The following is a 12,422-nucleotide window of genomic DNA, read 5'->3' as shown; positions in this document are numbered from 1 at the left end:
TTCTATATTTTGGAATTGCTGTTGGAATTGTTCTGGAGAACCATGTAGTGCCAGGAGTTGAACCTAGGCTTCCTACAAGCAAAAACATGTGTTCTATAGTCCTTAGAGCTCTCTTTCTGGCCCTAGACCCTACCTTCTTTATTGGGGTTAAGGGGTTGGGACCTGGTGATGCTCAGTGCTTATTCCTACTTCTGTGTTCTGTGCTCAGAACTCCTGACAGGTTTGGGGGACCATATGTGGTGCTGGGAATCAAACCCGTGTTTGTTATGTATGAGGCAAGTGCCCTACATATGTTGTGGCTCCCTAGACTCTCTTAGAACCCCATAAGGTATTGCTTAATGTTCAGGGGTGAAAAGTGTCTCCAAAAATGCTAAAAATTTGGTTTTTAATAAATGTCATTGAGTTACTATCAGTAAGTTTGATTTGTATGTGTATTTTTTTTGTTTTGTTTTGTTTTTGGGCCACACCCGGTGATGCTCGGGTTACTCCGGGCTATGCGCTCAGAAGTCACCTCTGGCTTGGGGGAACCACATGGGACGACGGGGGATCGAACTGTGGTCTGTCCTAACCCTTCCGGTCCCAAGATGTGTATGTGTATTTTATGTAGTGGGGTTATATAAAAGTTTTTCAGGCAGGGCCGGAGAGATAGCACAGCGGCGTTTGCAAGTGCCTTACAAGCTGCCGATCCAGGACCAAAGGTGGTTGGTTCGAATCCTGGTGTCCCATATGGTCCCCCGTGTCTGCCAGGAGCTATTTTTGAGCAGACAGCCAGGAGTAACCTCTGAGCACTGCCGGGTGTGCCCCCCCCCCAAAAAAAAGTTTTTTAGGCTAAAAGGTGTTAGTTATATGAAGGAAAAGTCTTAGAAGTTTCCTAGATACTCCTAGGGAAGTTCTTATTTTTTATATAACGGGGCTTTTTGGGGGATATACTCAGTATTAAGATTTTTCTTATTTTATTTTATTTTTGGTTTTTGGGCCACACCCGGCGTTGCTCAGGGCAGGCAACGGGGGACCATATGGGACACCGGGATTCGAACCAATCACCTTTGGTCCTGGATCGGCTGCTTGCAAGGCAAACACCGCTGTGCTATCTCTCCAGGCCCAGATTTTTCTTAAAAATAAAAAAAAGTTAGAAGTTAGTTTATTTTGGCTATTTCTTCATTAATAAGCTACTGGTTTTGTTTTAAAGGAATGCACTTCCAGTGACACTCTAGTACATGCAGTACTGGGATTGAATCCAGGGTTCCTGCAAGCCAATTATGCACTCTAGTTCTGTTAACCGTCTTCATGGCCTTCATCATGTTACTGTCTCAATTTTAATTATTTTCCCTTTATTTGTTTTATGGGTCATACCTGACGGTGCTCAGGGATTACTCCAGGCTCTGCACTCAGAAATCACTCCAGTGACCATATGGGATGCTGGAGATTGAACATGGGTTGGCTGCATGCAAGGCAAAAGTCATACCTCATGTGCTCTCATTCTGGCCCTATTTACCTTCTTGAGGTCAACATTGGGCCTCCTCAGAAGTACTCAGGGTTTGTGCTAGAGTGATTGTACAGCGGGTCGGGTGCTTACCTTACTTGTGGCTGACCTGGGTTTGATCCCTGGAATCCTATATGGTGCCATCAACCATCAAAAAGTTTAATGCTTGGACCCAGTGATGTAATATTGGTTCAACGGTGTTTAGATATCTTCCTGGCTCCCAAAGGAATGTAGTCTTTTTGATTAGCAAAACCGGGGAATAATTTCAGAGTTCATTAACCCAACCCCAGGAAGACATCAAAAGGCGTGAATTAATCAGTATCTGAATTAATACTGTGTGAATACTAAACTCGTGGTCTGAGTTTGCCAGACAGTTCAGCTACTTCTGTCACCTTGAAGAATGTCTGTGAGCCTCTTCCTCATATGTTAAGTAAAAAACCTAAAATCTACATACTAGTTTTGTGAACATAGTATGTAAATGCTTAACATTTACTAAAGTGTATTGTTTAAACTTTGACTTGTAAAGGAGTGATCATTATATTCATCAAAGAGATATGCTTCTGTACTCTTCAATTTCTCATGTTTTTCAGCTTCCTTTGCCTTTTTTCCTCCACTTTTTTGCAGGTTTGCGTGCATCCCCATAAGGTTCTGTCTGATGTGGTGAACTACACCTTGTGGTTAATGGAATGTTCTCATGCCTCAGGATGCTGCCATGCTACCATGTTTTTCTCAATCTGCTTCTCCTTTCGAGCTGTGCTGGAACTCTTTGACCGCTATGATGGTCTTCGTCGTCTAGTGAACTTGGTAAGATTATTTTTAGTGACTTTGCAAAGAGTTTGTCTTGGCTTCCTTTCTGAAATATCTGATTGGAGGAATTATGGAGGTGCAGGTTACTTGAAAATTACTTCGAGGTGATAAAATTTTTTTTCCTCCCTTAATTCACATATTTCTCTTTTAAGTGGTTACAGGTATCATTTTTGGGTACTCCTTTTGGGTGAATTGCTTTCAGTATTCTTGCTCTTTCTGGACTGGTGAGATAGTAAAGCAGGTAGGGCTTTTGCCTTGCATGTAGCTAACCCCGAGTTGTGTTCCTCAAAAGCCAAACAAGAAATAAAAGTTAAAATGTGAAGCAAGAAAATTGGGAGGGGAGATAAAGATAAAGTGCATGTTATGAGAGAACACAGGCTTCACCAGAAGGGAAATAAAGAAACATTGAGTCAAGCAAAGCGAGATAATGTACTTAAAGGAAAATGTGCACCTGAAGAGCAAGAAAAATCTTGATCTTTCTTTTTTTTTTTTTTTTTTTTTTGGTTTTTGGGTCTCACCCGGCAGTGCTCAGGAGTTACTCCTGGCTCCATGCTCAGAAGTCGCTTCCTGGCGAGCACGGGGGGACCATATGGGACGCCGGGATTCGAACTGATGACCTTTTGCATGAGAGGCAAACGCCTTACCTCCATGCTATCTCTCCGGCCCCAATCTTGATCTTTCTAAGAGCAAGTTTTACCTTTGTTTTCAATATGATTTAAAGCTTCATAATTTTTCAGTATGTATTTACTGTTTTGCTTTCATATGACAACTCTTTTCTTTTTTTTTTTTTTTTTTTTTTTTTTTTGGTTTTTGGGCCACACCCGGTGGTGCTCAGGGTTATTCCTGGCTGTCTGCTCAGAAATAGCTCCTGGCAGGCACGGGGGACCATATGGGATGCCGGGATTTGAACCAATCACCTTAGGTCCTGGACCGGCTGCTTGCAAGGCAAACGCAGCTGTGCTGTCTCTCCGGACCCACATGACTACTCTTTATTATATTCCTGAAGTTGTGTTGTGATGTTTGTGAGTCTTAAATATTTGCAATAACATTTTTCTCTTACTGTTCTCTCTTGATTCCCCCACTCCCACTGGCTTTTGCCCTATTCTTTTGTCTCTCTTTAAATAGATAAGTACTCTGGAGATTTTGAATTTGGAAGATCAGGGTGCACTTCTGAGTGATGACGAAATATTTGCCAGCCGTCAAACTGGGAAACATACCTGCATGGCCTTGCGCAAGTACTTTGAGGCTCACCTAGCCATTAAATTGGAACAAGTGAAGCAGTCTCTTCAGAGGACAGAAGGGGGCATTCTTGTCCATCCTCAGCCCCCATATAAGGTGAGAAAAAGAGGAAACATCTGGGCCTAAACTCATTCAGGATCAGTCTAGGATGGATATTATTGGATTATACTTTCCCTGTGAAAAGAGGCAGTATACTTATGAGTTTATGGACTTGCTCTGAGTTGTAAATTGCTGCTTATCAGGAATAGTAGAATTAAGTATGTGTACAAAAGCATTTTTAAAAAATTGGGAAATAACTGGTAGCTGTTCAGGGCTTAATCCTAGCTCTGTTCCTCCTAGAGGTGCTCAGGATTTACTCTTGACTCTGTGTTCAGGAATCACGTTGGAAGTGGCTCAGGGAATAAAAGAATTCTTTAATTAATATATATTTCTCCCTACAGGCATGTTCATATACTCATGAGCAGATTGTGGAAATGATGGAGTTTTTGATAGAATATGGCCCAGCACAGCTGTATTGGGAACCAGCTGAAGTCTTCCTCAAACTCACTTGTGTCCAGTTGTTATTGCAGCTTATTTCTATTGCTTGCAATTGGAAAACCTATTATGCAAGGTGGGAACAGAGATTCCAAATGAAATTAAGTTCTGCTTTTTTCTGCGATTAATGTTGGTATGCATTTGGTGTACATTTTAGCAACTAATTATTGAGTGGAATTGAAATTTGGAGCTTGAATCTGAGAAACTAAATTAAGCATGATGATAATTGCATTGAGGGGTTGTTTGGGCCTTACCTGGCTGTGCCCAGTTGCTTGCTTAGGAGATCTTTTTTTTTTTTTTTTTTTTTGGTTTTTGGGCCACACCCGGCGATGCTCAGGGGTTACTCCTGGCTGTCTGCTCAGAAATAGCTCCTGGCAGGCACGGGGGGACCATATGGGACACCGGGATTCGAACCAACCACCTTTGGTCTTGGATTGGCTGCTTGCAAGGCAAAGCGCCGCTGTGCTATCTCTCCGGGCCCGCTTAGGAGATCTTTAGGATCAAACCAGAGTTCTTTTTTTTTTTTTTTTTTAAAAAGGGTACAATTAATATTTATTGTTACAATCAATGGTAGTTGGTCATATAGTCTTCATATGTGATCTCATTTTTTGTAAAAAAAAAAAATTACAACTGATGAATAATGTTCTCAAAAATGTGATTAGACGTATTCATTAATGGTGGCTTCAAGTTTTTCCTTATTTGCTCCAGAAAATTCACCCACCTTTTGTCCCTTTTTGAAAAACTGGAATGTTGGCATGCATTTGACTTCACACTGTGAAGCAACGTCCTGGCAATCATCCACATCGACTTCAAGGAACACCACATTAGTATACTTTTCAGAGAGGGCATGAAAGAAAGGCTTGATCATTTTGCAAGGTCCACACCACGTGGCTGAGAAATCAACTACTACAAGTTTATCTCCTGCACTGTTCAGGCATCCTGAAAAGCATTCTTGTTTTTGATCTGCTTCACCATTTTGGTGCTGGCTGGAGAGTGACAGGCACAGCCGAGAGACGCAAAAGCAGGAGGAGGCCGGTACTTTGCACCAAACCAGAGTTCTTAAAGTGCACGATGGGTGCCTTCATTCTATACTCTCTGGCCTCTGGTTTTTTGATATGTGGTATCAGGAATCCAACCTAGTGCCTCACACGTGTATTCTAAGTCCTCTATCTTTGATTTATAGCTCTGATCTGATAGTAGCTATTCTAATTTGCTTTTGTTTATGGCCTTGGTGATTACAAATGCTGTATAGATGGGAATCATAGATAATATATATTGCCATAGCTGTGTTGGTGGGGTTGAAGATTTGTGTCAAGAGTAGAGGGCTTTTGTTTGTTTGTTTGTTTTTTAGTTTTTTAAATTTTGTTTTGGTTTTTGGACCACACCTGGTGACGCTCATGGTTTACTCCTGGCTATGTGCTCAGAAATCACTTCTGGCTTGGGGGACCATATAGGATGCTGGGGGATTGAACCGTGGTCAGTCCTAGGTTAGCTGCATGCAAGGTGAATGTCCTACTGCTTGGCCACCACTCGGGCCCCAAGATTAGAGTTTTTTTTGTTTGTTTGTTTTGCTTTTGGGTCACACCTAGCATCGCTCAGGGTTTACTCCTGGCTCTACGCTCAGAAATTGCTCCTGGCAGGCTCGAGGGACCATATGGGATGCCAGGATTCGAACCACCAACCCTCATGCAAGGCAAACAAACGTTTTGCCTCCATGCTATCTCTCTGGCCCCAAGATTAGAGTTTTTTTTTTTGTTTTTGTTTTTTTTTTTAGTTTTTGGGCCACACCCGGCATTGCTCAGGGGTTCCTCCTGGCTCTCTGCTCAGAAATAGCTCCTGGCAGGCACGGGGGACCATATGGGACACTGGGATTTGGATTGGCTGCTTGCAAGGCAAACACCGCTGTGCTATCTCTCCGGGCCCAAGATTAGAGTTTTTAATTGCTACTTAGACTTCTTTCTCTCCAAATTGACAACCATATATAATGCTTACGCTTTTACATAAAACTTAAATTCCACACAAGTCTTAAGATTATTTTTAATTCGGTTAATGCAGTTAGAGCAAGTTGAGGCACAGAAAAGGATAGTTGATAGAATTAGAAAGTTGGTAGGCTTTATTTAGATATGTTGCAAAAAGTGAAGAGACACACACATATGAATACTTATTAGAGTTAAGGAAAATAAAAAAGATTATTTAAAAACGAGGTTGTTCATAATACAGTTTTGTTTCCATAGATAAAGTTGAAGTTGTTCACACTTGAGTTAGAGTCATACATTGTACAACGACCATTACCAGTGTCATTTCCTGCCACTAGTTTCCCTAGTTTCCTTCCCACCCACCCTCTCCCACCTGTTTCTGGGACAGGCTTTTTTTTTTTTTTTTTTTGGATTTTTGGGTCACACGTGGTGGTGCTCAGGGGCTATTCCTGGCTATACACTCAGAAATCGCTCCTGGTGAACTCAGAGGACTGTACGGGATGCCGGGATTTGAACCACCTTTGTCCTGGATCGGCTGTGTGCAAGGCAAATGCTCTACTGCTCTGCTATCTCTTCCTGGCCCCGCGGGGCAGGCAGTTTTAGTTTTATTTCTTTGTATTTGGGCCACAGTGGGTTGTACTGAGTTTACTTCTGGCTCTGTGGTCAGGGATCTATCCTCATTGGCTGGGGGTATCCTGTATATGATGCTGGGAGAGAACCTCAGTCTACCGCATGCAAAGCAAATGCCCTACCAACTGGACTAACTCTGTCCCTCTGGGATATAGTGTTAGGAAGCTGACTCAAAAGGGCTGGGATGTTTGCTTTACATGTGGGAGGCTTGGATTCTGATAATTGAATCAGGAGTAGCATCTGAGTATTGCAGCACACATAAAATAATTTTTGTCATGAAGCTTTGTGTGAAGGGTCTTAGACTTCAAAGCTCAATTTGTATAGAGTTTTGAAGTAGATTGTTACATTTATTTGGGGAACTTTGCTTGAAAATAGATAACAGGGGCCGGGCGGTGGCGCTAAAGGTAAGGTGCCTGCCTTGCCTGCGCTAGCCTAGGACGGACCGCGGTTCGATCCCCCGGTGTCCCATATGGTCCCCCAAGCCAGGAGCAACTTCTGAGCACATAGCCAGGAGTAATCCCTGAGCATTACCGGGTGTGGCCCAAAAACCAAAAAAAAAAAAAAAAGAAAATAGATAACAACTCAAGATATCTAGGAACATTGTAAATATATCTTATTTTTTCATTTCTTTTTTTTTTTTTTTTTTTTTTTTTTTTGGTTTTTGGGCCACACCCTGTGATGCTCAGGGGTTACTCCTGGCTATGCGCTCAGAAGTTGCTCCTGGCTTCTTGGGGGACCATATGGGACGCCGGGGGATCGAACCGTGATCCGTCCTAGGCTAGCGCAGGCACCTTACCTCCAGCGCCACCGCCCGGCCCCTTATTTTTTCATTTCTGAGCCACACCTGCGCTCAGGGATATCTCCTGGCATATCTCAGGACCATATTTGATGCCAGGGAATCAAACTTGGGTTGAGCACATGCAAGGCAAGTCCTAGCCACTGTACCTTTGTTTAGCCCCTGCCCTTTGTTTTTAATCTTAGCAGTTTGATAGTTGAATTCCCCCCCCCCCCATCTTTTTATACCCGGGTGTGGAAGGGAGAGTTCGGGCCACTGGTGGTGCTTGTAGGGCAGCTATGTAGTGCTGGTGATAGAATCCAGGTTGAAAACATGCAAGGCAGGTTCCTAAACTCCTGTCGTATCGTTATGGCCTGGATTATCTATGCTTTTTGAAAGTAGTCCGTTTGATTTCCAAATCTTGATTCCAGCGATAGGAACAAAACCACACAGGTAGTGGTTCTGATCTATTTTATCTTTTTTGGCTTTTTTTTTTTCCTTAGAGATGTTGTTTCTTATTACTTTCTCTTGATTAATTCTTTCTGTCCAGGAATGACACCGTGCGCTTTGCTTTGGATGTCCTGGCTATTCTCACGGTTGTGCCAAAAATCCAGCTCCAGTTGGCAGAACCAGTGGATGTGCTAGATGAGGCTGGATCCACTGTCTCTACTGTGGGTAGGTTATATTTTTCCATTTATTTTTGTTACTTCACCTGGATTTTTTTTATTATAATTATCTAACTTTGTAATACTAGTACAAAGGTATTATAGGGAAGGGTACATTCTCTTTTTATTGTTTGTTGGCATACAGTTTCATATAAGGAAGTGGATTAGTTACCTCATGTTATCTGTGTGCTACAGGTATGTCTGCTCTAAGAACACGTATATATTCCTGAAAAGCTATACTCTGCAAAATCTTACACTGAAAATATGTTTATAGATAAAATGGGTTGGAGCATACAACGTAAAATTTATGCATCTTTGTAACCTGTGCCCTAACAAGATCAGTAATCAGCAGTAACCTCAGAATGGGTGCAAAAAGCCAGAAAGAATTGTTCTAAAAGGAAAATACGGGGCCGGGCGGTGGCGCTGGAGGTAAGGTGCCTGCCTTACCTGCGCTAGCCTTGGAAGGACCACGGTTCGATCCCCCGGCATCCCATATGGTCCCCCAAGCCAGGAGCGACTTCTGAGCGCATAGCCAGGAGTAACCCCTGAGCGTCACCGGGTGTGGCCCCAAAACAAAAACAAAAAGCAAAAGAACAAAAAAAAAAAAAAGGAAAATACACTATCTTAAAATTTATTTAAGAGCAGAGTTGACAAGAGCTGCTGCCGAGATAACACGGAAAGAAAAGTGACTGTGGGTCCTGGTGAGAACTCTAGAGAAAAAGTCAAGCCACAAACATTTCTTTTACCTTTTTATGTATAGTAAAAAGGTTTACTATTCCTGTAGAACCATACCTTGAAGCTCTTTCTTGCTGAAGGTTTTAATTATCACTGTTTTGCTTCAGTTTATCTAGAAAAAAATTGTTCATAATCTGGTGCCTGCATAGAATAATAACATCATTCCCCAATTTAACTGTTGCATGAGGTATTTGTCAAACATACATTATAGTAGAACTGATTATAACGTTACAAACAAAATTATTATACTTCAGAAAAAGTGGTAGTTTTGTTTTTAAAGTGGTAGTTCTAAGTTGAACAAAACAAGAACTTTTGGGGCTGGAGAGATAGCATGGATAGGGCGTTTGCCTTGCATGCAGAAGAATGGTGGTTCGAATCCCGGCATCCCATATGGTCCCCTGAGCCTGCCAGGAGCGATTTCTGAGCGGAGAGCCAGGAGTAACCCCTGAGTGCTGCCGGGTGTGACCCAAAAACCAAAAAAACAGAACAAAACAAAAACAAAAAATACTCGAAAACTTTTGACTTGAAACAGTTGTTGAAATTGGTCATTAGTTTTATGAGAAATTACATTACAAGACTTTTTTTTTTTTAAACCCCAATAGGGATCAGCATTATTTTGGGAGTTGCCGAGGGTGAGTTCTTTATCCATGATGCTGAGATTCAGAAGTCAGCACTTCAGATTATCATCAACTGTGTGTGTGGCCCAGATAACCGGATTTCCAGCATTGGTAAATTTATCTCTGGAACTCCACGGAGAAAGCTGCCGCAGACTCCCAAAAGCAGTGAACACATCCTGGCAAAGATGTGGAATATCGTTCAGTCCAACAATGGCATCAAGGTGCTCCTGTCCTTACTCTCCATCAAGATGCCTATTACAGATGCAGATCAGATTCGGGCCCTGGCCTGCAAAGCCCTGGTGGGCTTGTCTCGTAGTAGCACTGTCCGACAGATCATCAGCAAACTGCCCCTTTTCAGTAGCTGCCAGATACAGCAGTTGATGAAGGAGCCTGTGCTACAGGACAAACGCAGTGACCACGTTAAGTTCTGCAAGTATGCTGCTGAACTCATTGAACGGGTATCAGGAAAACCACTTCTCATTGGCACTGATGTGTCCCTGGCAAGACTGCAGAAGGCAGACGTTGTTGCCCAGTCAAGGATCTCCTTCCCTGAGAAAGAGCTGCTTTTGCTGATTCGAAACCATCTCATTTCTAAAGGGCTCGGGGAAACAGCTACTGTGTTGACAAAAGAAGCTGACTTGCCCATGACTGCTGCTTCCCATTCCTCTGCCTTCACCCCTGTAACTGCTGCTGCTTCTCCTGTGTCTCTGCCCCGAACTCCTCGAATCGCCAATGGCATTGCGACTCGACTGGGCAGCCACGCTACCGTGGGTGCCTCTGCTCCCTCTGCCTCCACTACCCATCCTCCACCACGGCCCCCCCAGAGTTCACTAGCTTTGCCTGGCCCATCTTATGCAGGCAATTCTCCTTTGATTGGTAGGATTAGTTTTATCAGAGAGAGGCCATCACCTTGCAATGGTAGGAAAATTAGAGTGCTGCGACAGAAGTCGGACCATGGTGCTTACAGCCAAAGCCCAGCCATAAAAAAGCAGTTGGATAGACATCTTCCTTCCCCACCTACGCTGGACAGTATCATCACAGAATATCTTAGAGAACAGCATGCTCGTTGCAAGAACCCTGTTGCCACCTGCCCACCTTTCTCTCTCTTTACTCCTCACCAATGTCCTGAGCCAAAACAGAGGCGGCAAGCGCCAATAAACTTTACCTCGAGGCTAAACCGAAGGGCATCATTTCCAAAGTATGGAGGGGTGGATGGCGGATGCTTTGATAGGCACCTCATCTTCAGCAGGTAAGGAGAGGCCACCTTATTCATAGGAATGGAAGTAATTTTTTTTTGTTTCATTTTTTTTGGCTCACAACTGGAGTTGTTTAGGTTTTCTCCTTGCTTTGTGCTCAGAAATCACTCCTGGTGATGCTTGGAGGACCCTATGGGATGTTGGGGATCAAACCCAGTTTGGCAGTGTGTAAGGCAAACGCCTTATCTGCTATGCTTTCTTTCATTCCAGCTCTGGAAATGATTTTTTTTTATTTAAGTCAGTGTTTGAGCAAAATAAGCAGAATATTCAGTTCAGAAAGCCATTTGTTGGTCTGAAATTAGGGTGATGATTAGTTTGTGATGAACAATAGGACTGCTGTCTTTTGTCAAAACTGGGTTCTTTGTTCTTGATATAAGTTATATGCATCTAGAATCTATGCAACATACTGGTCTGGTTTAGGTTATCAGAGGATTTTGTGAGGGCCTAAGTTATCTTCTAGTTTGATTTTTACTTTATTTGTGAGGGGTGTTGGGCCACATCTGGTGGTGCTTAGGGGTTACTCCTGGCAGGTTCAGGGGGCCATATGGGATGCTGAGGCTTGAGCCTGGTTTGGCCACATGTAAGGCAAATGCCTTATGTACTGACCCCTTTTACTACTATTTTTTCCTTGGGTAGTGCTGATTGTACTCAGGACTTCATTCATGCAATCCCTGTGCTCTGCTGCTCTGCTTAAGCCTTGGCCTTATCCTATTTTTCTTTCTTTTGTTTGTTTGTTTTTTTTGGGTCACACCCAGTGGCACTCTGGTTACTCCTGGCTCTAAGCTCAGAAATTGCTCCTGGCAGGCTTGGGGGATCATATTAGGATGCCAGGATTTGAACCACCATCCTTCTGCATGCAAGGCAAATGCCCTACCTCCATGCTAGCTCTACCACTCCCTATTTTTATTCTTTTATTGATGTACATAAAGGTCATAGGATCACACATTATATATACTATGCATAATAAATATATATATATATATATATACACATATAAAAATAGTTTTGGGGGCCCGGAGAGATAGTGCAGAGGCGTTTGGCTTGCAAGCAGCCGATCCAGGACCAAAGGTGGTTGGTTCGAATCCCGGTGTCCCATATGGTCCCCCGTGCCTGCCAGGAGCTATTTCTGAGCAGACAGCCAGGAGTAACCCCTGAGCATCGCTGGGTGTGGCCCAAAAACCAAAAAAAAAAAAAAAAAAAAGTTTTGGGTGGCCGGAGAAGTAGAGCAAGCGGTAGGGCATTTGCCTTGCATGTGCTAACCTAGGACTGACCGCATCCCATATGGTCCCCCAAGCCAGGGGCGATTTCTGAGCACATAACCAGGTGTAACCCCTGAGTGTCACCAGGTGTGGCCCAAAAACAAACAAAAAGTAGTCTGGGTGCCAGACCTAACAATGCTTAGTGCTTACTCCTGGCTCTGTGCTCCTCCCTCTGGGGCTCGGGAGACCCTATGGCATGCTGGGGAATCTAACCTGGGTGGACTGCATGTAAGGTAAGTGTTCTTGCTGTACTATCTGGTCTGTCTTGGACTATCAGGTTCTACATCACAGATTTCTAAATACAGGACTTTTTGTTTAAATTTTTAGTGGATACTTTTTCTCATTCAAAGTGAAAATGAGGGGCCAGAGAGATAGCACGGAGGTAAGGCGTTTGCCTTGCATGCAGAAGGTCAGTGGTTCGAATCCCAGCATTCTATATGATCAAG

At 43.2% G+C, this 12,422-nt stretch overlaps 2 protein-coding genes across 2 annotated transcripts in view; one reads left to right on the top strand and one right to left on the bottom strand.

Annotated features, from left to right (window-relative positions):
- Positions 1–12,422, top strand: part of DCAF1 (DDB1 and CUL4 associated factor 1) — a 92,971-nt gene that overhangs the window by 45,236 nt on the left and 35,313 nt on the right. The window contains exons 9-13 of the mRNA XM_049776682.1: positions 2,108–2,287; positions 3,416–3,625; positions 3,970–4,139; positions 7,995–8,119; positions 9,447–10,710. Coding sequence (XP_049632639.1) covers positions 2,108–2,287; positions 3,416–3,625; positions 3,970–4,139; positions 7,995–8,119; positions 9,447–10,710 — 1,949 coding nt within the window. The remainder of the gene's footprint in view (positions 1–2,107; positions 2,288–3,415; positions 3,626–3,969; positions 4,140–7,994; positions 8,120–9,446; positions 10,711–12,422) is intronic.
- LOC126013583 (thioredoxin-like) lies at positions 4,575–5,102 on the bottom strand. Its single transcript, XM_049776709.1, is given in 2 exon segments — positions 4,575–4,999; positions 5,002–5,102. Coding segments are annotated over 2 exon segments (315 nt in total). The 5' UTR covers positions 5,039–5,102; the 3' UTR covers positions 4,575–4,721.

This window comes from Suncus etruscus, chromosome 7 (assembly GCF_024139225.1).
Source record: "Suncus etruscus isolate mSunEtr1 chromosome 7, mSunEtr1.pri.cur, whole genome shotgun sequence".
In the NCBI taxonomy this organism is placed as follows: Eukaryota; Metazoa; Chordata; class Mammalia; order Eulipotyphla; family Soricidae; genus Suncus; species Suncus etruscus.
The sequence above is the reverse complement of the archived record's forward strand: the minus strand, read 5'-3'. Positions and strand labels throughout refer to the sequence as shown.